Source organism: Pipistrellus hanaki, assembly GCF_964339955.1.
Source record: "Pipistrellus hanaki genome assembly, chromosome: 8".
NCBI lineage: Eukaryota > Metazoa > Chordata > Mammalia > Chiroptera > Vespertilionidae > Pipistrellus > Pipistrellus hanaki.
Genome location: NC_140510.1, coordinates 84,802,528 through 84,824,392, shown reverse-complemented (window position 1 = coordinate 84,824,392; position 21,865 = coordinate 84,802,528). Strand labels below are relative to the sequence as shown.

General features: G+C 57.9%; 2 protein-coding genes across 5 annotated transcripts in view; both read right to left on the bottom strand.

Annotated features, from left to right (window-relative positions):
• Positions 1-793: 793 nt before the first annotated feature.
• On the bottom strand, positions 794-8,350 carry CATIP (ciliogenesis associated TTC17 interacting protein; the record flags this gene model as incomplete). 3 transcript variants are annotated; one of them, XM_084891419.1, is made up of 10 exons in its annotated part: positions 893-1,251; positions 1,767-1,855; positions 2,140-2,216; positions 3,538-3,659; positions 5,221-5,388; positions 5,544-5,630; positions 6,745-6,800; positions 7,081-7,281; positions 8,046-8,138; positions 8,289-8,350. In XM_084891419.1, 10 exons carry the CDS (start codon positions 8,311-8,313, stop codon positions 958-960), a joined length of 1,212 nt encoding a protein of 403 aa, XP_084747545.1. In that variant the 3' UTR covers positions 893-957. The 3 variants fall into 3 exon arrangements, with proteins under 3 accessions (XP_084747544.1, XP_084747546.1, XP_084747545.1); XM_084891418.1 differs by having other exon boundaries at positions 794-1,251; positions 8,046-8,313; XM_084891420.1 differs by lacking the exon at positions 8,046-8,138 and having other exon boundaries at positions 796-1,251; positions 8,289-8,347.
• A 5,383-nt stretch (positions 8,351-13,733) lies between these two features.
• Positions 13,734-21,865, bottom strand: part of PNKD (PNKD metallo-beta-lactamase domain containing) — a 63,587-nt gene continuing 55,455 nt past the window's right edge. For both annotated transcript variants that reach the window (XM_084891977.1, XM_084891978.1), the window contains 8 exons: positions 20,525-20,640; positions 20,301-20,413; positions 19,638-19,696; positions 18,308-18,400; positions 17,574-17,737; positions 16,870-16,956; positions 15,843-15,958; positions 13,734-15,612 (listed from right to left, as the gene is read on the bottom strand). In XM_084891977.1, coding sequence (XP_084748103.1) covers positions 15,439-15,612; positions 15,843-15,958; positions 16,870-16,956; positions 17,574-17,737; positions 18,308-18,400; positions 19,638-19,696; positions 20,301-20,413; positions 20,525-20,640 — 922 coding nt within the window. In that variant the 3' untranslated portion in view covers positions 13,734-15,438. The remainder of the gene's footprint in view (positions 15,613-15,842; positions 15,959-16,869; positions 16,957-17,573; positions 17,738-18,307; positions 18,401-19,637; positions 19,697-20,300; positions 20,414-20,524; positions 20,641-21,865) is intronic.

Genomic DNA, 21,865 nt, shown 5'->3' with positions numbered 1-21,865 from the left:
TGTCAGTGAGCATGGGGAGGGGGGCATGTGAGAGCCGCAGTGGTGTTTGGGGGGCTTCGGAAGAGATGACCCTCCCCTAATGGCCTTGGGGTCCAGGGCTGGAGGACAAAACTTCTTTATCGGATCTCGGGCTCTGATGGCCCCATAGCAACCTCAATCCAGCCCCTGAAAGGGGGCGGGGGGGGGGGGGAGGGGCTGGGTGTTCCCGCTCTCCCACCAACTAGGCTCCACTCACTCTCCTCCCTCAAGACGCGCAAGACCAAGGTGTCAGGATCCCTCTCCACCTCCCGGCCCTCGCCCGCTCTTTGTCTTGGGGCGGGGAGCGGCAGTTATGTGAAGGGGTACCCAGGGTGACCCTGGTGACAAGAAGACACCCCCCCACCCCACACCACCCACCCCGCACCCCCTAACCAGTGGCTGAGTGTGAAGGTTTTGACATGTAACCTCCGGATTTGATTGTTATACTTGTTTGTTAATAAGTAAGTCTTATATGTATCTCATATGACTCCTGTGCGAATTATATCAAGTAGCTAGCCATTTCTAAGTTCAAATGCAAAAATAAAAAAATCTAACCTCCGGATCTGAATCCAGCTTCCCACGTGCTTCACTCTAAGAGTCACTGACTCTCCCGTGCCCCTGGCTTCCCATCTGTAACATGGGGAGAATGATGAAAACGGCATTTGGGAAGAAACGCCGAGATTCTCTCCATAAACGGTGGACGCCAGGCCGGCCGGGGTTGTCTATTCGGTTGATTATTGGGTCAGAAGCGCAGCAGGGCGGCGGGGTTGTTTATTCGGGTTATTATTTATTCGGGTTGTTGTTTATTGGGTTATTGGTTATTTACTGGGTCGCTGGCTCAGAAGCGCAGCAGCGCCAGCAGCGCGGCGGGGTTTTGTTGGGTTATTAGGGTTATTTATTCGGGTTATTATTTATTGGGTTATTTATTGGGTTATTGGCTCAGAAGCGCAGCAGCGCCAGCAGCGCGGCGGGGTCGCGGCGGCGGCCGAGGCGCTGGGCGCGGGGCGCGGGCCGCGGCGCGGCGGGGCCGGGGCGGAAGGCGCTGTGCGGGGCGGACGAGCGCAGCGCGGGCGCGGGCGGCCGGCGCGCGGAGAACGGCCCGAAGAACTCGGCCGCGAAGGTGACCACGTCGTCCGGCCGGCGCAGCAGCAGGAAGAGCAGGAAGTCCGCCACGATGGCCTGGCCGTCCGGGTGCTGCTGCAGGTACCGCGTGTGGCTGAGGCGCAGCTCCTCCTGCGGGCGGGCGGCTGAGCGGGGACCCGCGCCCGGGAGCTCCCCGCACCCCAGAACCTCCCCCGCACCGCGGGAGCCCCCGCCCCCGCCCCCCATAACACCCCCCCGCACCCTGGGAGCCCCCCTTTACCCCCCCGCCCCCCGGGAGCCCCCGCCCCCCGTTCCCAGAACCCCCCCCCGCCCCCAGAACCCTCCCGCCCCCCGGGAGCCCCCGCCCCCCAGAACCCCCCCGCCCCCCGGGAGCCCCCGCCCCCACTTGGCTGGGGCCCTTAGGGGCGCTGAGCCTCCCAGCCCCTCGGGGTGCATTGCCGCCAGGCAGGAAGGCGATCAGGAACAGGGGATTGTTGGGGTCCCCTCCTGGCCAGCTCCACCTGTTCCTGCCCCAATGCGCCCCCATCCCCTCTCCATGACCAAGTGCTACTAGTGGGCAGATTCCGTTAAAGGATGAGCGTCACCCAGTTAGGGGTGAGTGGCGGCGGGGAGGGCTGTGGGCACCCAGGCTGGCGGCCCCTCACCTTCCGCTCCAGGAACTTCGAGTTCAGCTCGATGTCCTCCTCCCACGCCAGCGGCTTCTTCTCAAACACTGGGCGGGGCTCGATCTCGTCTGGGAGCCAGGGGAGGAGGGCTGTGTACCTTCCCCCAGCCCCCCCAACCGCCCTCGGATGCGCAGGGACCCCTGGCAGCGCCCAGGCTGCAGGCCGGTGAGACCCCAGAGAAGCGGGTTCCCGAAAAATGACCCTCCCCTGATGGCCTTGGGGTCCAGGCCGGAGGACACAACTTCTTTATGGGATCTCCGGCTCTGATGGCCCCACAGCACCCTCCATCCAGCCCTGCACGGAGGGGGCGGGGCGGGTGTTCCCACTCTCCCACCCACCGGGCTCCACTCACCCTCCTCCCGCAGGACGGGCATCTTGGTGATAACGCAGCAGCCGGGGGAGCCCACCTGGACCCGCTTGGCCAGGTGCCTGGAGCCACACGGGAGAGGAGAGCTGTTCCCAGGCCGCCCGCTCCCTGAGAGGCAGCCATCCGGGGGCTTCCCTGTCTTCCCTGTCCTCCCGCGTGTCTTTGAGCTCCCAGGTCAAGTTCATGTCTAATTCCCCAGGAGCAGTCCCTGCTTTTTAAACCTGGCACTGTTCCTACCCTGGAGGTACACGCTGGCGGGCCAGGACGGGACCAAAACCGTTAGCGTTGTAATCACTAAAAACACCATGAGGCTGAAGCCGGTGTGGCTCAGTGGATAGAGCGTCAGCCTGCGGACTGAAGGGTCCCGGGTTCGATTCCGGTCAAGGGCATGTACCTTGGTTGCGGGCAGATCCCCAGTAGTGGGTGTGCAAGAGGCAGCTGATCAATGATTCTCTCTCATCGATGTTTCTAACTCTCTATCCCTCTCTCTTCCTCTCTGTAAAAAAATCAATAAAATATATATTTTTAAAAAATCATGAGCCTGTGATACGTGACATACAGAACAGCAACAGCACGCTAAGGATGAGCTAAGGGAGTCCAGGAGTGCTCTGATCACCCTGCGTTCCCTGCAGTGAGAGTGCCAATACCGCTTCAGAAATGTCAAGAAACAAATTCTCCCCCTCGCGGTGTGGTGGCCTGCCTGCTGCGGATGACAGCGCGGTGGCGTGCCAGACGGTGGCGTGCCAGACGCTTCTCCCAGCATCTCGCTGAGCGCCGAGTTCTAACCTTGGCGTGTCTCAGGGTCAAACCCAGCGCCGTGGCAGCGGCGCTCACTGTCTGAGGCCCGTGGAGTGGCCTGAGCGCCCCCTGCCGGCTAGGGCTCTCCGGTGAGCCTGGGAGGCATCCTGAGGGTCAGGAGGGTGAGTCGTGGAAAGGGTGGTGTGGCTGACGCGGGGGCAGGCAGAGCTCCACGGCATCTCTCCCCGTGGTGTCCCCAGAAACCCAGATCTTCCCTCTCCCCTCGCCTCCCAGGCCGAGCGCCCGGGGGTGCCCCCGCCCTGGGCCTGCCCTCGGTGAGCGCACCCAAGGGTGCTCCCCGCCCTGGGCCACCCTCGGTCCCCAGAAACTCAGATCTTCCCTCTCCCCTCGCCTCCCAGGCCGAGCGCCCGGGTGCCCCCCCCCCCGCCCTGGGCCCGCCCTCGGTGAGCGCACCCAGGGGTGCTCCCCGCCCTGGGCCTGCCCTCGGGGAGCGCACCCGGGGGTGCCCCCGCCCCGGGCCCGCCCTCGGGGAGCGCACCCGGGGGTGCCCCCGCCCCGGGCCCGCCCTCGGGGAGCGCACCCGGGGGTGCCCCCGCCCCGGGCCCGCCCGGGGAGCGCACGCACCCGTCGGAGAGCAGGTAGAACTGGCAGGAGAAGGGGATGCCGTCCGAGTGCACGGTCTGCTCCACAATGAACGCCTCCGCCTGCTGCCGGTCCACCCGGACGGTCTGGGCGCCCAGGGCTTGCTGGGCGGCCACAGAGAGAGGCGGTGACGGGGAGGCCGCAGGCCCCTCTGCCCCTCTCTCCCGGCCCTTCTCCCTCTCACAGCTCCGGTCCCCGGTCCCCAGTGACGAGCAGCCATCGGCTGTCCGGGCGCCACAAGATTTGAGCTGTACCCCCACAGTTAAGCTGGGGTCCCCTCCTAGCCAGCTGCAGCCTGCTCCCGCCTCCCCACCCCACCCCTCTCCATGACCAAGTGCTTCTGGTTGGCAGATTCTGTGACAAGGATGAGCATCAGCCGGTTAGGTGTGAGTGTATGTGTGTGTGTGTGTGGGGGAGGGAGGCAGGCAGTGAAGCTCTGAAGGGGGGACTAGACTAGGATTTACGGCCCCTCGTGCTGCTGGAACTAAAGCATAAACTCCCGTTAGGGCTGCAGCCACGGGAGAAAAGTGCTAATGCAAAACATGTGTTTCCAAGAAAACGTGGGTCAGTGGCATGTGCCTGTTTGTGTCAAACACGTTGCTAGGGCTCCCTGCGACCTGGGATAGAAAAGACTAGAATGCCGTTCACAGAGTTGGTGAGATCAGCCCTGAAGTGTGTGTCCAGAGGCACGGCGTTAAGATCACACATTGCAGGGAGTGCTGGGTATGTTGATTATGAAATTGTAGCCCAGCTGAAACCGGTGTGGCTCAGTGGATAGAGCGTTGGCCCGCAGACTGAAAGGTCCCAGGTTCGATTCCGGTCAAGGGCATGTACCTTGGTTGTGGGCACATCCCCAGTAGGGGGTGTGCAAGAGGCAGCTGATGGATGATTCTCTCTCATTGATGTTTCTAACGCTCTATCCCTCTCTCTTCCTCTCTGTAAAAAAATAAATAAATAAATAAAAAATCAATAAAATATATTTTAAAAAGAAAAGAAAAGAAATTATAGCCCAAACAAACAAACAAAACAAAACAAAGAAAGACCCTTCGGGGTTAAGACATAATAAAGAATATATATTTAACTGTACTTGGAGATTCTGCATTTCCTGTTGTTAAAAAAATATATGTTCCTTGCCAGAACCAGTTTGGCTCAGTGGATAGAGCGTCAGCCTGTGGACTGGAGGGTCCCGGGTTTGATTCCGGTCAAGGGCATGTACCTTGGTTGCAGGCACATCCCCGGTGGGGGGTGTGCAGGAGGCAGCTGATCGATGGCTCTCTCTCATCGATGTTTCTAACTCTCTATCCCTTTCTCTTCCTCTCTGTAAAAAATCAATAAAATATATTTTTTAAAAATCTATAAAATATATATATATATATATATATATATATATATATATATATGTTCCTTTTTCCTGGACTGAGCGTTGTTTCCCTCAACTGCTCCCCTTCTAGTCCCTCTCCTCACGCCGCCTGCCCCACGCGGGGTCATCTGTCTCGCAAATGAGGCCTCACCTTCTGCTGCCCATGGACGGCCCTGCCCCTTGCCCTGGTCTTACCCCCATTCTACCCCTTCCGCTCCGCAGTCTTCTCCTCCCCCACCTCAGCGTTCTCCTGCCCCTTCCGGTTTTCCCCAGGCCAAGTACCCCCCCCCCCCGGGGTCCCTCACGTAAGTGGAGTGGCAGAGCTTGCCCTCCATGTCCAAGGCCAGGAAGCGGGCGTTCTGGGGCACCGTCTGCCTCCAGGCCATCACCCGCAGCAGCAGCAGGTTGGCGGCCTGGGAGATGAAGCCCGCGGTGGAGCTCCAGGGGAAGAAGGCCACTTCGTTCCTCACTTCCTGTTCGGACAGACACGGGTGAGAGGGACAGGGAGGGCGGGCACGCCCGGTGCTGGGCTCACAGCCCTCACGGAGCCCCGCTCCGGGCTCGGATGCAGTTCGGCATCCTGGTGTCCAGAGGACACGGAGGACGGCCCACCCGGCTCCCGCCTCACCTCGCCCTCCTTGATGCTCCTGGTCATGGCCAGCTGGTCCCCCTGCTTCAGCAAGCTCGTCTTCCGCTCCATGGGGAGGAGGGGGAGCTGGGGGCAGAGCGTGCGGAGGACAGTCAGGGATGCCCAGGACTGTACACGAACGCCCCCTCCCCCGCCACCCCCGCCACCTCATTCACTCTCCTTCTTACGGGAGAAAGCCAAGGGGAGGTTTGGACAGAACACCTTCCATGGGCAGCAGAGCCCAAGAAGAGAAGTCACGCTATGGCGCAGAACAAAGTTAAAAAGCAAATACACTTCAGCCGAAGCCGGTTTGGCTCATCGGACTCAAGGGTCCCAGGTTCGATTCCCGTCAAGGGCATGTGGCTTGGTTGCGGGCACATCCCCAGTGCGGGGTATGCGGGAGGCAGCTGGTCAATGATTCTCTCTCATTGATGTTTCTAGCTCTCTATACCTCTCCCTTCCTCTCTGTAAAAAAATCAATAAAATATATATTAATAAAAGCAAATACACTTCACATGCAGGCTCTGAAAGACGGGCATGGCTGCTGCAGGAGGTTCTTAGGCAAAGGGGGCCTCCCCCGTGTCACCAGGTCCCGTTCCGGAAGTGAAGGAAGTGGCTGGGGCGGGTGTGAGAGGCACAGAGCAGGGGAATCTGGAGGCAGGCGGTGACAGGCCCTTGGAAAGCTCAGGCTCCGGGGAAGGTCAGCCTGCATGGCCCTAGGTCAGTGGTCGGCAAACTGCGGCTCTCGAGCCACATGCGGCTCTCTGGCCCCTTGGGGGTGGCTCTTCCACAAAGTACCACGGCCTGGGCGCGTCTATGCTGAAGAAGTGGCGTCAGAAGAAGTTGAAGTTTAAAAAATGTGGCTCTCCAAAGGAATGTCCATGTCGTCCTGTTGGTGTTTGGCTCTGTGGGCTGATGAGTTTGCCGACCACTGCCCGAGGAGCGGCCTGGCTTTCAGGCTGGAGGGGGTCCCCCTGGGCTGGACCCAGCGTTTGTGTGTCAGAAGGACATCAGAAGCATGCTGCTGGCCTCCTGACCCCCGGGTGGATAGTTCCCCAGGCTTTTGTAGGGATTGCAGAGTGACTGAGGAGAGAGTGAGGGTGCCAGTCTACTGAACCCCCTTCCCCTCTCCTCTCTTTCTCCCAGGGTCTCTATTCTCTCGCCCTGGATTGGGGTCAAGGTTCAAGGCCCCAGAAGGTACCTTGATGAACTCCTGACTGTGTTGTTCCATGAGCTCCAGGTTCCATGTGAGGTAGCCTGGGGTGGAGGGAGGGGACAGCGCCAATGAGGGAGGCAGTGTTGGCGATGGCGGGAGGGGAGGGGGTGGCCCAGGCTGGGAGGCCCAGGTACAGTGTGGCCACAGCAAAAAACTAGACACAACCGATGCTCTTGTCTTAAGTCCCCCCACCTCCCTCTTCCTCTCTGTGCCTCATCCTGGTCCCTCAGTGAAGGCCAAGGGTTGAGGAGGGGATGGGGGGATCCTGGGGTGGGGGTGGGGGTGGGACGGGGAGAGGGCGTTCGGCAGCAGGGACTCTACCCAGGAGAGAGTTTCCGCAGAGTATTTTGTCCACGAAGCCGCGGGTGAAGGCGTGCACGAGGGCGCACTGGGACATGGTGCCCATGTTGTCCTCGTGTTTCCCACGCTGCACCTCGATGGTCAGCTCCCCCAGAGGCTCCCCGGTGTTCGAGACCATGGCCAGCGTCTCGGAGAAGAACAGCATCTGCAGCTCCTCCTGCCCTGGGGGAGGGGGTTCCCTGGTGACAGATGAAGCCCCAGCTCCGAGCCTCACCTCTCTGACTCTCTGGCTACAACTGCCCCACGGCCCCTGCCCACTCCCTCCTCACCCCGTCTCCTAGGCAGCCCTACAGCCGCCAGCAGGTGGAGACACCCCAGCGACCCCCAGGTCCCTGGTCTTCCCTGGAAAAATATCAACAAAAACCAACCCTTTCTGAGTCCCAAGAGGATCAAGGCTGAGAGAGACCAGGCCAGATCTGGGCCTTCCTTCTCTCTCCCCCCTCCTCTCCACACTTGTGCCCCCGACCCCCTGCCACACACACACACACACACACACACACACGCACATGCACACACACACACTCACACACACTCTCACACACACACTCTCTCTCACTCACACACACTCACGCACACACACACACACCACTCACACACACATGCACACACACATGCACACACACACACTCTCTCTCTCACACACACACACACACTCACACACACACACACTCACACTCACACTCACACTATCACACGCACGCACACGCACGCACACGCACACACACACACTCTCTCTCACTCACGCACACTCACGCACACACACCACTCACACACATGCACACACACACATACACACTCTCTCACACACACACACTCACACACACACACTCACACACACTCACACACACACACACTCACACTCACACTCACACTCACACACACACGCACACGCACGCACACGCACGCACGCACGCTGCCTGGCTCACTGAGGGAGCTGAGGAAGTGCATGGCTTCATCGTTGGCCTCCGGGGGAGGCCGGCTCTCGGGGCCCGGGGCCGGCTGCTCCTTGGCCTTGGGGCCTGTGGAGGGAAGAGAAGTTGGTGGCCGGCCCCGGGGAGAAGGACAGGGCTGGGCAGTGGTCCCAAGAGCAGCCTCCTCCAAGCCTCCCTCCGGGCAGTTGAGGGAGAAGGGGGCCCTCCCCTCTCCAGCCCCAGCAGCCCTCTGCCCACCTTTGGATTGAACTTTGGAGGACATGCTGCCTGCTGCCTGCCACCCGGTCTGTCTCCAGCTGTCTCCATGGCAACTGGGAGCCAGCTACACTCTCTTAAAGGGCCACTACCCACTTCCCCAAACATGCAGATCTCAGAGGAACTGCATGTGGGTTCCGGGCTCAGCCAAGCCTGAGACATTGTCCAGCAGAGGGAGCATGTGACACTCTTAGGAGGCAGGAGGGGGACATGGTCATTAGAATGACCTTCCATATTGTGGTCCTGAGTTAGACTGCCCTCACACACAGAACCCAATTCCATGTCCTGTGCATAGTGCTGCGCGTTGTAGTCCTAACAGGTAACAGAGATGGTGGGACAGTGACAGTCACAGCAAACACATAAACCCTGCTGACCAACAGGTGAACTTTCACCAACCTTTTGATGAAGCTCTTGTAATTATTACATGCTGGAATTGGTTCCTGGCATCTCTCTCTCAGATAAATTTAAAAATATATATTTTTTAAAGAAAATATGGTAATCTACTTATGTATAGGGTAAATAAGTGCAATATAAACTGCCTAAAGCCATTTTAATTTTAAAAAGAAGACCATTTAGTAATCAAAGTCCCCTTAGAAGTTATTAATATTCATTAGATTTGTGATTAGAATGATATGGCTGCTAAGTTGAACTTAAGCATTTTTTAAATGCTTATGTTTTAAAATATGCATTTTAAGAAAGTGAGCGTTAATTTTTATTTCATTTAAAATTTTTTAAAATATATTTTATTGATTTTTTTTTTTTTTTTTTTTTTTTTTTTTACAGAGAGGAAGGGAGAGGGATAGAGAGTTAGAAACATTGATGAGGCAGAAACATCCATCAGCTGCCTCCTGCACACCCCCTACTGGAGATGTGCCCACAAACCAATATACATGCCATTATTTTTAATGGTAAGTCTTTATTGTTCAGATTATTACAGTTGCCTCCCCAGTCACATGAGGTGAATGCCCTTGCTGCACCCCTTTGTGGGCTGTGTGCACAGCCTTGTTGTAGTTAAGCCTTGATTGCTATTGGTATCACTGGGAGGAATTGACCTCCAGGCCAACTGGCTGTGATGACCAGGTGTGTCTACACTGGAAGATCTGTTGCACAGGAGACACCCTTATGGGGCAGGACTTGCTTCAGTAGGGCTTTGGCGCTCACTGAGTCTGCCCCTTGAGTGTGTCTCTTATGAATGTGAAGATTTATAATCCAGTATCGTCTCACTCTGACCACTGGGTACACTGGCTCTTGGTGTCCAGTGAGGTGCAAGGTCAGTCACTGTCTGGGGCCACCCAGAGCTACAGAGAGATCTGCAGATTCCTCCTCTTTATATGCGGTTTGGAAGTGCCCAGACGAGGCTCAGGTGTGAAGCAAAGCAGCTGCTGCTGCCAGACAGTGGGCCTTCTTTTGGAATCTCTGGGGCTCTCTGACCCAGCTGCAGTTTATTTTAGGCAAAAGAACAGGCCATTCATATGCAAAAGCTGGTGCCCACAGCTTGGGTGGGGATGTAAATTGGGTGGGGCAGGTCTCTGGGAATCACCAGGGCAGAGCAAACAGCAGTGGCTTCCACCCCCCTTCCCCACCCCCTCACCCCCGCCCGCCCGCCCCCCTCACATGCAGGAACAATGATCACTGCGTGCACTTCTAAGAGTAAGCCGCCCTGCATTCCTGTTCAATGCCAGACAGTCCAGTGTCTCCCTGTTTGTGTCTGGGTCCCCCAGAGTCTCGCCTGGAACTGGAGTTCAGAGCAAATGGGAGCTTGTATCTCCCTCCCAGTTTAAAGAGCCGCATATCCAGGTACCAGCACTTCCCAGGCCTCTGCACCTCTTACTGGTCTCAATGAGCTTTTCCACCTCTCTGGTTGTGGAACTTCCTCTGGACCAGCTTTCCCGAGGTTCTGGGTGGTAGTTGTCCTGCCATTTAGTTGAGGTTTTGATGTGGTTGTGAGAGGCAGCAAATATAGGTGCTGCCATCTTGGTTTCTCCAAGGCACAAGCCCTTGACCGAAATCGAACCTAGGACCCTTTAGTCCACAGGTCAATGCTCTATCCACTGTTAGGGCACATTGATTAAAAAAAAAAAATAGATTTTACTGATTTTTTACAGAGAGGAAGAGAGAGGGATAGAGAGTTAGAAACATCGATGAGAGAATCACATACTCACAACCAAGGTTCATGCCCTTGACCTGAATCGAACCCAGGACCCTTCAGTCTGCAGGCCGACGCTCTATCCACTGAGCCAAACTGGTTTCAGCGAGGGCACATTAATTTTTAAAAACCAAAGTGATTTATGAATAAGCCTCCCTCTGCACATGAGCCATCAGTGGCATTAGGAAAACTCACAGTTGCTTTGGAAAGCAGTTTATTAGTTCCTCAAAAAGTTAAACATGGAGTTACTGTATGACTTAGCAGTTCCACTCCTAGGTATATACCCAAGAGAACTGAAAACATCTATCTATGCAAAAACTTGCCACAGATGTTCACAGCACCATTATTCATAATAGTCAAAAGGCGAAAACAACCCAACTGTCCATCAGCTGATGAATGGATAAGCAAAATGTGGTATATAAATCCAATGGGATATCATTCAGCCATGAAGGAATAAAGTACCGATACATGCTACAACATGGATGAACCTTGAAATCATATTGAGTAAAAGAAACCAGTCACAAAAGACCACATATGTATGATTCTATTTATATGGCATGTTCAGAATAAATGTAGAGACAGAAAGTAGATCAGTTGGGGGTGGGGTGGAGGCATGGAGGCAGGGAGTGACATCAAATGGGCACAGGGTTTCTGCCTGAGAAGATGAAAATGTTCTAAGATGAGATGGCGGCCACGGCCAGAAAACTGCCTGTACTTAAACCACTGAATCGTGCACATATTAAAAGGGTGAATTTTGTGTTATGTAAATTATATCTCAACGTTGTTAACAAAAAAAAATAGAGGCTTTAAATAAAATCTAAAAAAAAGCAAACCCTATTGCTTTCATATGTGAGTCACATAAAGTTTTTTTTTTCTATATTTTTCTTCAAACACCTTGGGGGCCATATGTCTACCTACATTTCTTCTTCTTCTTCTTTTAAAAAAAAATATATTTTATTGATTTTTTACAGAGAGGAAGAGAGAGGGACAGAGAGTTAGAAACATCGATGAGAGAGAATCATCGATCAGCTGCCTCTTGCACACCCCCTACCGGGGATGTGCCCGCAACCAAGGTACATGCCCTTGACCGGAATCGAACATGGGACCTTTCCGTCTGCAGGCCGACGCTCTACCACTGAGCCAAACCGGTTTCGGCCATTTCTTCTTTATAATTAGTTATAGCATCAAAAATCTGATATAGCTGAAACCGGTTTGGCTCCGTGGTAGAGCGTCAGTCTGTGGACTGAAAGGTCCCAGGTTCGATTCTGGTCAAGGGCATGTACCTTGGTTGTGGGCACATCCCCGGTAGGGGGTGTGCAAGAGGCAGCTGGTCGATGTTCCTCTTCTATCAATGTTTCTAACTCTCTATCTCTCTCCCTTCCTCTCTGTAAAAAATCAATAAAATATATTAAAAAGAAAAAAAAAATCTGATATAGCATTTTCCAAAGTGACTTCATACACCGTTTCTCATCAGACTCTCCTAATGGTAAGTCGGAGTGTTAGTGAAGGGTTGTGATTTTGCTGCCTTGCATCCTTTCTGGTATCAGACCTCCTGGTCCTTTGGGGGATTCTTTCCCTGCTCTCAATGCGCTATGTTTCAGTTGGGAATGACACTGCCCTTCCACGTATAGTCATGTGACCTAGTTGGCCAATCAGAGAGGTCTGCATACCTTATCCTTATGGTTGATTCAGGGTTGGTCACATGACCCCAACTGGGCGAATGAAACTCCATCCCTGGGACTATGGGGGGTTCTGCTAACTTGTAGGAACTAGCAGCCTGGGACTTCTAGAGAACATCCTTCCGCTGCGGGGAGAAAGCCTGACAGAACCCTACCAATGCAGAAGAAAGCAGATCTGAGTGCTGAGCATACTGCTCCTCTTCATGCCTGAACTCACCATGACATAATCCTACTCTTCTTGATTTCATGAGCGGATAAATGTCCCTTTTGGTCTAAGCTCCTTTCTGTTAAGTATTTGTCACTTGTCCTTGAAAAGGTTGACTCACTCATGCTTGTCATCTCCACTGGAAACGGAGGTCAGGGAAGTGACTTGCCCAAGGTCACTTGGATGTTGAGTGACAGAGCTGGGATTAGAGCTCAGGTCTCAAAGCCCAGTGACACCGGCTGTCCTGAAAGCAAGGAGCAAGTAGCCTGGTTGCTGCTGGTCAGTTCCAGCTCTGGGAGAAGCATGTGTCATCATTCAGGACAGAGGCATTGGTGGGAGGACATGTCACCAGCATTAGAGAACCATCACCAAGGGCCCTCGAAGCTGGGTACCCAGTGACCTGGCCCTGGGGCTGGCCCATTCAGGCAGCAGTGACACAGAGACAGTCACAGAGCACAGACAACTGCCCTTCTCCAGGAGGTGAGGACCAGGCCCCCCCCCCGGGTGCAGCCCTGATCCAGGACAGCCTGGGCCAGTGCCACGGTCCCCAGCGTGGGGTGACGAGGAGCGCCTCGGAGAGGCAGCGGGATGGCCAGGGCGGGAAGACTATGCCTTGAGCTGCCCCCAGGGAGACGTGGAGCTAAGGCGGTGCTTCAGTCTTCAGCCCTTCCAGCGCCTCCCTCCTTCAAGAATCTCGACACGGCGCCAGCTGGTTTGGCTCAGTGGATAGAGTGTTAGCCTGAGGACTGAAGGGTCCTGGGTTCAATTCTGGTCAAAGGCACATGCCGAGGTTGCAGGCTCAATCCCCAGTAGGGGGTGTGCAGGAGGCAGCCAATCAGCGTTTCTCTCTCATCATTGATGTTTCTATCTTCCTCTCTCTTCCTCTCTGAAATCAATAAAAATATGTTTTTTTTTTTTAAAAAAAGAATTCCTCTATAGCCAAGTGTCGCCTTTGCTTCTTATTTTCTTATTTCAATAAATACCTTTCATTACTGTCCTGAATTGAAAAGTGGTGTCACTAGTCAAAACTATTAACCCCGAAGGTAAATACAAAGAGAACAAAATGATGTTGTTAAAATCTATCTCCAGACAGTGGCACCTGGCCCTTCGTCAGAGAGGCCAAGGCCTTGCCCTGGACGTGCTCTCCACTGCTGTGCTGTGGCCACGTAAACATCTCCCTGTGGCCGGGGCACAGCTCTGCACCTCAAGCTTCCGAAGACACAGAGGTAAGCGAGCCGTGAGCCCCGACTAGAGGCACACGAGCCACCCACAGGAGGATCTATTCATGGCGTGGGTTCTGGCCACAGCCCCCGAAGCACAGTGCCTCCCAGCTGCTGGGCCTGTAACCCTGACAGCACAACACCAGCAACAAAGACAGTCCCGCTGAGCGACCGAGCTTCTCTTAAATCATTCATTCATTCAACGTTTATTGAGCGCCTCCTGTGTGCCAGGCACCGTGCTGGGCGCGGAAATACAGAGATGCATAAGATACAGTCCATGCCCTGGAGGGTTCACAGTCCAGAAGGGGAGACACACGTGTAAACAGGGAATACAGAGTGAGAAGTGCCACAGAGAAGCGTTTACAGGGTGCAGAGGTAGCCGGGGGCGGGGAGCAGGGGCTGTCTTCCTGGAGGAGGGCCGTGGAGGGGATGGTGGAGAACGAACAGTGCTCGCCAGGCAGACAAGGCAGGAGCGGGGGAAGGCATTCTAGTCTGAGGAAACAGCGTGAGCGAAGGCACAGAGGCAGGAAACTGCATATCTGGGTGCGGGAGCGCTATTCCGGGAGTATTGCTAGAGTTGGTACTAGAGGCCGTGGCCAGAGAGGGAGGCAGAGGCCGGATGCTGAGGGGAAACTGAGGCTCGCCGGAGGGGAGCGGAGCCTGAGGGAGGGAGGAGGGAAGACCAGGCCCCCGGCTGGCCCAGGGACGCCTGTTTGAGGACCAGGGGGTTCCTCACGAGGCCCCAAGGGGACCTGGACCCGAGACCGAAGCAGACGCTGAGCTGCGGGAGGGCTGAGCAGAGGGCAGGGCCCGGGCCTGCGGTCCTGGAAGCTGCCCCCAGGTCCCCATTGCTGAGCTCTGCCTCCTGGACCCCTCCCCCCGCCAGGACGGGGCTAAGGACCGAGTGAGGAATGACACGCAATGTCCTTGGCACACTGCGAGGGCCCAGATGAATGTGGTTAATGACTAAGAGAGGAAAGGGGCTGAGGATAAAGCAGAGTTAGAGGAGGCAGAAGTTCCTAAGAGTAAGGGCCATAATGAGAAGATCGCGGGCCATGGCGGACGATGGCTCTCTCTCTCTCTCTCTCTCTCTCTCTCTCTCTCTTTCTTTCTCTCTCTCTCTCTCTCTCTCTCGCCTGGAAGGGAGGGGCTGTTGGCCCAGGGCAGGGCCAGAGGCCAGTGGGCAGGACCAGGCCAGCTGTGCAGGGAGCCCGTGTGACCGACAAGACTGCTGGCTGCAGCCCAGCACCCTCCGTGTCTCCTGAGCCTGAAGCCAAGGTTTCCTTGGCAACCAGGACCCTCCCTCTTCCAGGCTGGGGGAGGCCCCTGAGGCTGGGACTGGACAGACAGCCGGGCTTCCCGCCCTTTCCCTTCCTCAGGAGCGGCTGGGATGGAAATGTCTTCGGGGGTCGGGATGGGACGGGCAGGTGGGGAGGCCGGGGGAGGCCGGGCCGTGTTCCCGTAAACCAGAGCCCGCCTGGGGAGACCGAGTTTCCCGGCTCTGAATGGGAGGAGCGGGATGCACTCAGCCTGTCCACGGCTCCCGTGGCCTGGGCTCCGTGGCTGCCGCCAGAGCGCCGCCTCCGGAGGGAGGGGCTCACTGCAGGCAGGAGCCAGGAACGGGGGGCAGGGACCCTTTCCCTTGGGTCCGGAGGTGCCCGGCCCGCCTCTCCCGTTAGGCTGGACGCCCAGCCTCGCCGCACGGAGTCCCGCCGCGGAGCAGCCCCGTCCCTGGGCCTCCGGGCCTCCCGCCTGGCCTCCGCGGCGGGTGTCGGGAATGATGGCCCGCGGCGCGGACGGGTGGTGGTGGCGGCGGCGATGGGGGTGGCGGGTGCGGGCGGTGGCGGCCTCCCCGCCAGGCGGTGGGCCGGGGGCTGGGGCATCACTTGCTCTTGTGCAGGTCCTTCAGCCGCCGCAGCTTCTCCAGGAGCTCGGCCCGGGAGCAGCCGGCGTCCTCGGCGGGGCCCGGGCCCGGCCCCACGGCCTCCTGCAGCTCCGGGCAGTGGGTCCGCAGGAACGGGTTGTAGGAGCGCTCCTCGCCCAGCGTGGACGGGCACTGCGGGGCCAGAGCGGGGGCAATTGCTGGCGTTGGCGGGGAGAAGCTGGGGAATGTGCCCAACCAGGGGGCCGCCCGCCCCCGCCCGTGCGGGGCCCGGAGTCCTCGCTGGACGGCCTGGACGGCCTGGACGGCCGGGAGGCAGACGCGGCAGCCCAGGGGGCCCCCAGGCCGGGCTCGGCGGGCGGTGCCCTCCGGCGGTGCCCTCCGGCGGTGCCCCCGGCCCTCACCGTGCTCTTGCGCTCCATCCGCTGCCTCTGCACCCACTGCATCTTCCTCTCCCGGGCCAGGTTCTCCGGCTCCACCACGCCCGCGAAGCCCAGGTTCTCCTCCGCGTACTCGTGGCCTGAGGACCCGCGGGCCAGGGGCAGGGCAGAGAGGTTGGTGAGTGACCAGGAAAAGTCCCCCCGCCCCAGGCCTAGGGGACTGGCACCCGGCGGAGGGGCAGCGCTGCCCGGGAGAGGTGGGCACAAGCCGGCCGTGTGTGAAGAGGCAGAAGCAATTCGGGGGAATCCCCCGGATCTGCAGCCAGGAGACCGGGTTCCAGCCCGACTCCGCCTCCGCCCACCCTTGCGGCCTCGGTCAGGACATGCACCTCTCTGGGCCCCGGTTTTCTCTGGCAAGTGGAGAAAATAGTGCCACCAGGAGAAGGTGTGTCTCCGTGCCCGGAACAGAGCCTGGCACATGCCAGGTGCTCGAGAGAGTACGAATGAATGGGTGAAATGAGACATCCTGAGGGTTACTGAGATACTGGTTAATGCGCTTTAGAAGCTGTAGACTTGCGCTGGCAAGTGTTGCTCAGTGGTAGAGCTTTGACCCGTGAACGAGGAGGTCGTGGTTTGATTCCCGGTGAGAGAACACGCCCGGATTTCAGGCTCGGTCCCTGGTGGGGGCATGCGGGAAGTAGCTGATCGATGATTCTTTCTCAGCATTGATGTTTCTATCTCTCCCTCTCCTTCCTCTCTGAAGTCAATCAAAATATACTATTTTTAAAAATTGGACATGCGAGATATATATATATCTGTATGGCCATGCAGTGTACTTACACATACACATATGGCTGACCATACAATGTGTGGACATGGATGCAGACAATGGGTACATGTACACTGGGTTTACTGACTTCTCCCCTGATGAGCAAGGTGAGTTTCCATCCTCAGCTCTGGCTAAGCGGAGGCGTTGTTACAGAGCCAGTAAGAAGGGGGCTGGGGCTGGGGGACCCTAGAAGGGGGAAGGGTTGGGGAAGGGGCACCTCACCAGGCCACAGCAGAGTGTCATCTTCCAGCCCCAGCACAGTGTCCAGCGAGCTCAGCATGGTCTCTGCGGTGCCCTCAAAGGTCCGTCCTGGTGGGTCCGGGGGTGTGTGATAAAAGCCCAGGATAACACGGTGTGACATGAGGTATGTGACGTGGGACGGGGACCAGCGTGTGCCCCTCGAACCACCAGCCCTCACGGTGCACCAGGGAGCGGGGCCCATGTAGTCACCCCAGCCACGCCCTCCCGAGGGCCCCCACTGCACACACTGACAGGCTGGTGGAGAGGGGGTGCCGGGCTTCAGGCTGGGGCCTAACAACCCCAGCTCGGCCCCATCAGGCTGCTCCTTCCCATGGAGCACTTCCCTCTTTGCTACAGCTGCCTGCTGGGACCTACAGCCTGGGCCTCAGGATCCCCATCGCCCTCTGCTCAGGGGTTCTCAAGTTTTTGTAACTTAATCCCGAGTCACTGTGTCAGAGAATCAGGCTCTACCCCGTGGAACAAATGCCCTGTCCTCAGTTACAGGCCTTGTCTCATTCTATCCAGTCCCCATGGGGAGTGGTGAGAATGTAACACAAATTCAGGTGACATGGGTAACGGTTTCCCCAAATCGGAGGAACCGCCGAGGCAACACCTGTACAAAGACAGCCTGGCCTCCTCCCTCCCTCCTACCCCTCATCCTCCCTCCTCCCTTCGGGGGAACTCACCACAGCCAGAGAGGAAGAGCAGGTCCCCCGAAAAGAGGCAGGAAGGACCCTTGTAGGGCTCCCCATCCAGCAAGTAGACCAGATGGCCTTGTGTGTGGCCAGGGGTGGCCAGAGCCCGGATCTGAAGCCGCCCCACGCTCACCACGTCCTGATGACACAGGGGACTGAGGAGCAAGGCGACAGGGGAGAGAAGGTTCTAGAGCTTATGCCAGCCTGGGCCTGCCTTCCCCGAGGCTCAAGGGGCTGGACGTGTGCAGGAGTCAGGGCTTCCACACCGGAAAGAGAAGGCACCCCCAGGGCCTGGGACTGCAGACCCAAACCCCCACCTCCTCCTGCTTTGGGGGTCACGGCTCAGTCAGCCGGGGGCGGCAGTGTCGGTCTCCAAAGGGGCTGTGGCCTGCTCTCTGAAGGCCAGGAGAGGCGTCAGCAACATACTCGGCTGAGCCCTAGCTGGCTTGGCTCAGTGGATAGAGCGTCAGCCTGTGAACTGAAGGGTTCCAGGTTCGATTCCAGCCAAGGACACATGCCTGGGTTGCGGGCTCCATCCCCAGTAGGGGGCGTGTAGGAGGCAGCCAATCAACGATTCTCATCATTTATTTTTTTTTCTCTCTCCTTCTCCCTTCCTCTCTGAAGTCAATAAAGAAATATCTTTAAAAAAAAAAAAAAAATACTCGGCTGAATGCTGAGGGAGGGGCCCACGGAAATGCCATCCCGCCCGCGGGTCAGGGACTCACTGGGTGAGGTAGGGGATGCCATCCTGGGGGCTCCCGTACACCCGACAGTCCTGGTGCCGCCGGCTGAGGTCACGGTTCCCGCCGCTGTGGTCCCTGCGGGCGGCAGGCACAGGGGGGCTCTGAGGGGTGACTGCACCAGGCCTCCTCGCCTCTCTTCCCGTGGCACCTCCGGGCCTGTGAGCCCCGGTGTCCTGGCTGCTGGGCCGAGCCGAGCTGTCCACGCCTCCGGGTCTTTGTTTAAGCTGCTTCCCTTCTCAGAATGTCCCCCCATTGCCCCCACCCCCACCCCCTGCCAGCCATCACCGGCCAATGCCAACTGATCTTTCTGGACTCTCTCAGCTCCTGGGTCACCAGCTCCTAATTCTTCCAAGTGGATCCGATTATGCCCCACCTGGTGCCCCCCCCCCCAATACCCTATGCCATCTGCCACTGTTGTCATTGTTTGTCATTGTTGTACATGTTCATACATGGCTGTCTCCCCTATTGCACTGTAACCTTAAAAAATATATATATATATATATATATATATATATATATATATATATTTATATATATATATTTATATATATTTTTATATATATATATTTTTTTTAATTGATCAGCTGCCTCCTGCACACCCCCCACTGGGGACGTGCCCACAACCAAGGCACATGCCCCTGACCGGAATCAAACCTGGGACCCTTCAGTCCACAGGCCAATGCTCTATCCACTGAGTCACACCGGTTAGGGCACTATAATCTTCTTGAGAGAAAAGATCACAAGATCCATCCATGCCTAGGGCACAGCAGGCATGTAAGAAGTGCCCATGAGCCCTGACCGGTGTGGCTCAGTGGATGGAGCGTTGGCCTGCGGACTGAAAGATCCCAGGTTTGATTCCGCTCAAGGGCATGTATCTTGGTTATGGGCACATCCCCAGTGGGGGTTGGGCAAGAGGCAGCTGATCAATGTTTCTCTCTTATAGATGTTTCGAATTCTCTAGCCCTTTCCCTCCCTCTCTGTAAAAAAATTATATATACATATATATATATATATATATATATATATATATATATATTTTTTTTTTTTAAAGAAGTGCCCATGGAACATGGAAGGAGAGATAAGAGTCTGCCCTGCCCTCCTCTGGGCCTCAGGAGCCTGATAAGCGGAGCAGCGGGAGGCCCGCTGACCCCCCTCTCTGCCAGGGCCCCCGTACTTCACGCGGGCAGGTGGCCCCATCCTGACCTCCTGACCCCAGCCCGGCCTGGCCTTACGGAGCGCAGACCTAACGAGATGAGCCGGGGGAGAGCCAGCTGGGGAAGAGCGTGTGTACCTGGACCCCACCAGCTCTTACCAGTGTTTGTGGGTGCAGAGGATGGCAACCAAGGTCACGCCTTCCTTCTCAATGGAAGCCTGGAAGACAGAGAGGTTACTGAGACGGAGGAACAGGGCACAGAGGGCGGCTCCAGGCAGGGAGACAGGGGCGTGGGTGCTGGGCGGAGAAGAGAGGAAAAGAGAGGAGGGAGGGGTGAGGGAGAGAGAGGGATGAGAGAGAGAGAGAGAGAGAGAGAGAGAGGGAATGAGAAGGGGTGGGAGAAAAGGGCTGGGAAGGAAAGGTGGTAGCTGAGACCCAGCATGGCACACAGGAGAGGCGAGGAGGGGGAGGAGAGGCGAGGAGAGACAGAAGCACGCACAGGAGTAAGAGATGGGAGGGAAAGATGGAGAGTCCCGGACGCTGACAGACGGCGGTGAGGAGAGGAGAAAGCGGGCGCAGAGAACGAGAGACCCACTGTCCCGCGTCCGCATCGCCCTCTTGGGTCTGGTTCCCTCGCTGCTGCCCCCCCCCTCCCTCCAGCGAAGCGCTGGACACCCACCGGCCTGCCCCCGCTGGGGCTGTGGGGCTTCTGTGTGTGAGCGCATGTGGAGGGGGCGCGTCCATGGGCAGAGGGACTGGGACCAGCCCTTCTCTGGGAAAGGGCGGCTGCCAGCCCCGGGCGCCCCCGCCCGCGGCCCTCACCTGCACGGCCCGGGGGTCGGAGGGGTCCACAGCCACAGCCAGCCGGGCCTGCGTGTCGATGATGAGGTAGCTGTAGTTGTCCGACAGGACGGGGATGGGAAGCACCTTCACTCCTGGGGGGGGAGGGGGTGTGGGTGAGGCGACAGACAGGCAGGCAGGCAGGCAGCCATCGGGGACGGGGCGGGGAGCGGACAGGGAGGGCGCGGGCAGAGCGGGGAGCTCACCGTTGAAGAGCCGGGGCTGCGTCCTGGAATGGCCTTTGGGGTAGCGGCTCCGGGCCCTGCGCAGCTGCTGCCGGTAGAAGAGGTACCCCAGCCAGGTGCGGGTGTACAGGCTGTACCTGCGGGGAGGGAGTCCGTGCTCAGCCCCGCGCCGGCCTCCCGTGAGGCCCGGGCCCCGCGTCTCCCCTCCGCCGGCCGCCCCTGAGCCAACCCAACGCCACCATCGCTTACTGTGTGCCTCCTGTTTGCCCTGCTCAGCACTCAGGACGGACACACCCTGCGTGCAGCCCATCGGGGCCCTCTCGTGGTCTCTCCCAGGCTGGCCAACCTCCTGTGTCCCTACCCAGCCCCAGTCGTGCACCGGTGGGTCCCTGCACCCTCTTGCAATCCAGGCTGAGGGCCTCCCCACCCCCTAGTGCAGGAACTTTGTGCACCGGGACTCTAGTAACTAAGTTTCCTCTGGGCCCCGAAACCACCTCCATCAGTGCATGGAGACCTGCTCCTGAGAGCATGGGCAGGTCCTGGCCCCTCAGGCCAGCTCCTCGCCCTCAGCGCACTGCCAGCACCCACCCCTTGGCGCTGTGTGAGGACTAAGCGACACAGAACAGGTAACACATGGTGATCCGCCGGGCCCGGCCGTGGAAAGTGTTGAGCAACTGCCGTTTCCTTCCCGCCCTCAGCCAGGCGCCCTCACCGCTGCTGGCAGAGGCGTCCGCCCCCGGGAGGGGCTGCTCAGCGCCCCCCGTGTTCCCCTTCTGGAGGCTCACATGTGCTTTGTCCCCCACGAAGGCCAAGGTCGAGGACAGGGGCTGTGCATGAAGCAGCTGCAGCAAACAAGGCCCCTCTCTCTCACTTGCTTTTTCAGCAAATACTCACTGCACGTGCCAGACAGGGCACAGGCAGCGGAGAGCCAGGCCTGGGCTGCTGCCAGCGTAGCGGGTGGAGCGGCCCACAGACCGAACCGGAAAACCAGCCAGCGCACAGCAGTGAGCTCTCGCTGGCGGTGGAGGGGAGAGGTCTGTCCCCTGCGGCCAGCATGGCCGGGAAGGCCTCTTCTCCTCGGCAGCCCCCGAGCTGGGGAGGGGCAGACGGGAGGGGCCAGCAGGGCAGGCAGCTGGGGTGCAGCACCGAGGCCCTGAGCAGGCAGGGGGGCTGTCCCCGGAGCCTCCCGAAGGCCGAGGCAGGCCCCGGGCAGAGAGGGCCAGAGCGGAGGAGAGCAGGGGCCGGGCCAGGGCGGGGGTGGGTGGCACACTGCTGGCGGCTGTTACAGGGGAGGCATGTGCTCTGACTTCCCTCTTTCAGGGTTCACGTGGCTGCTGTGGAGGGGAGCCGTGGAAGGTGGCA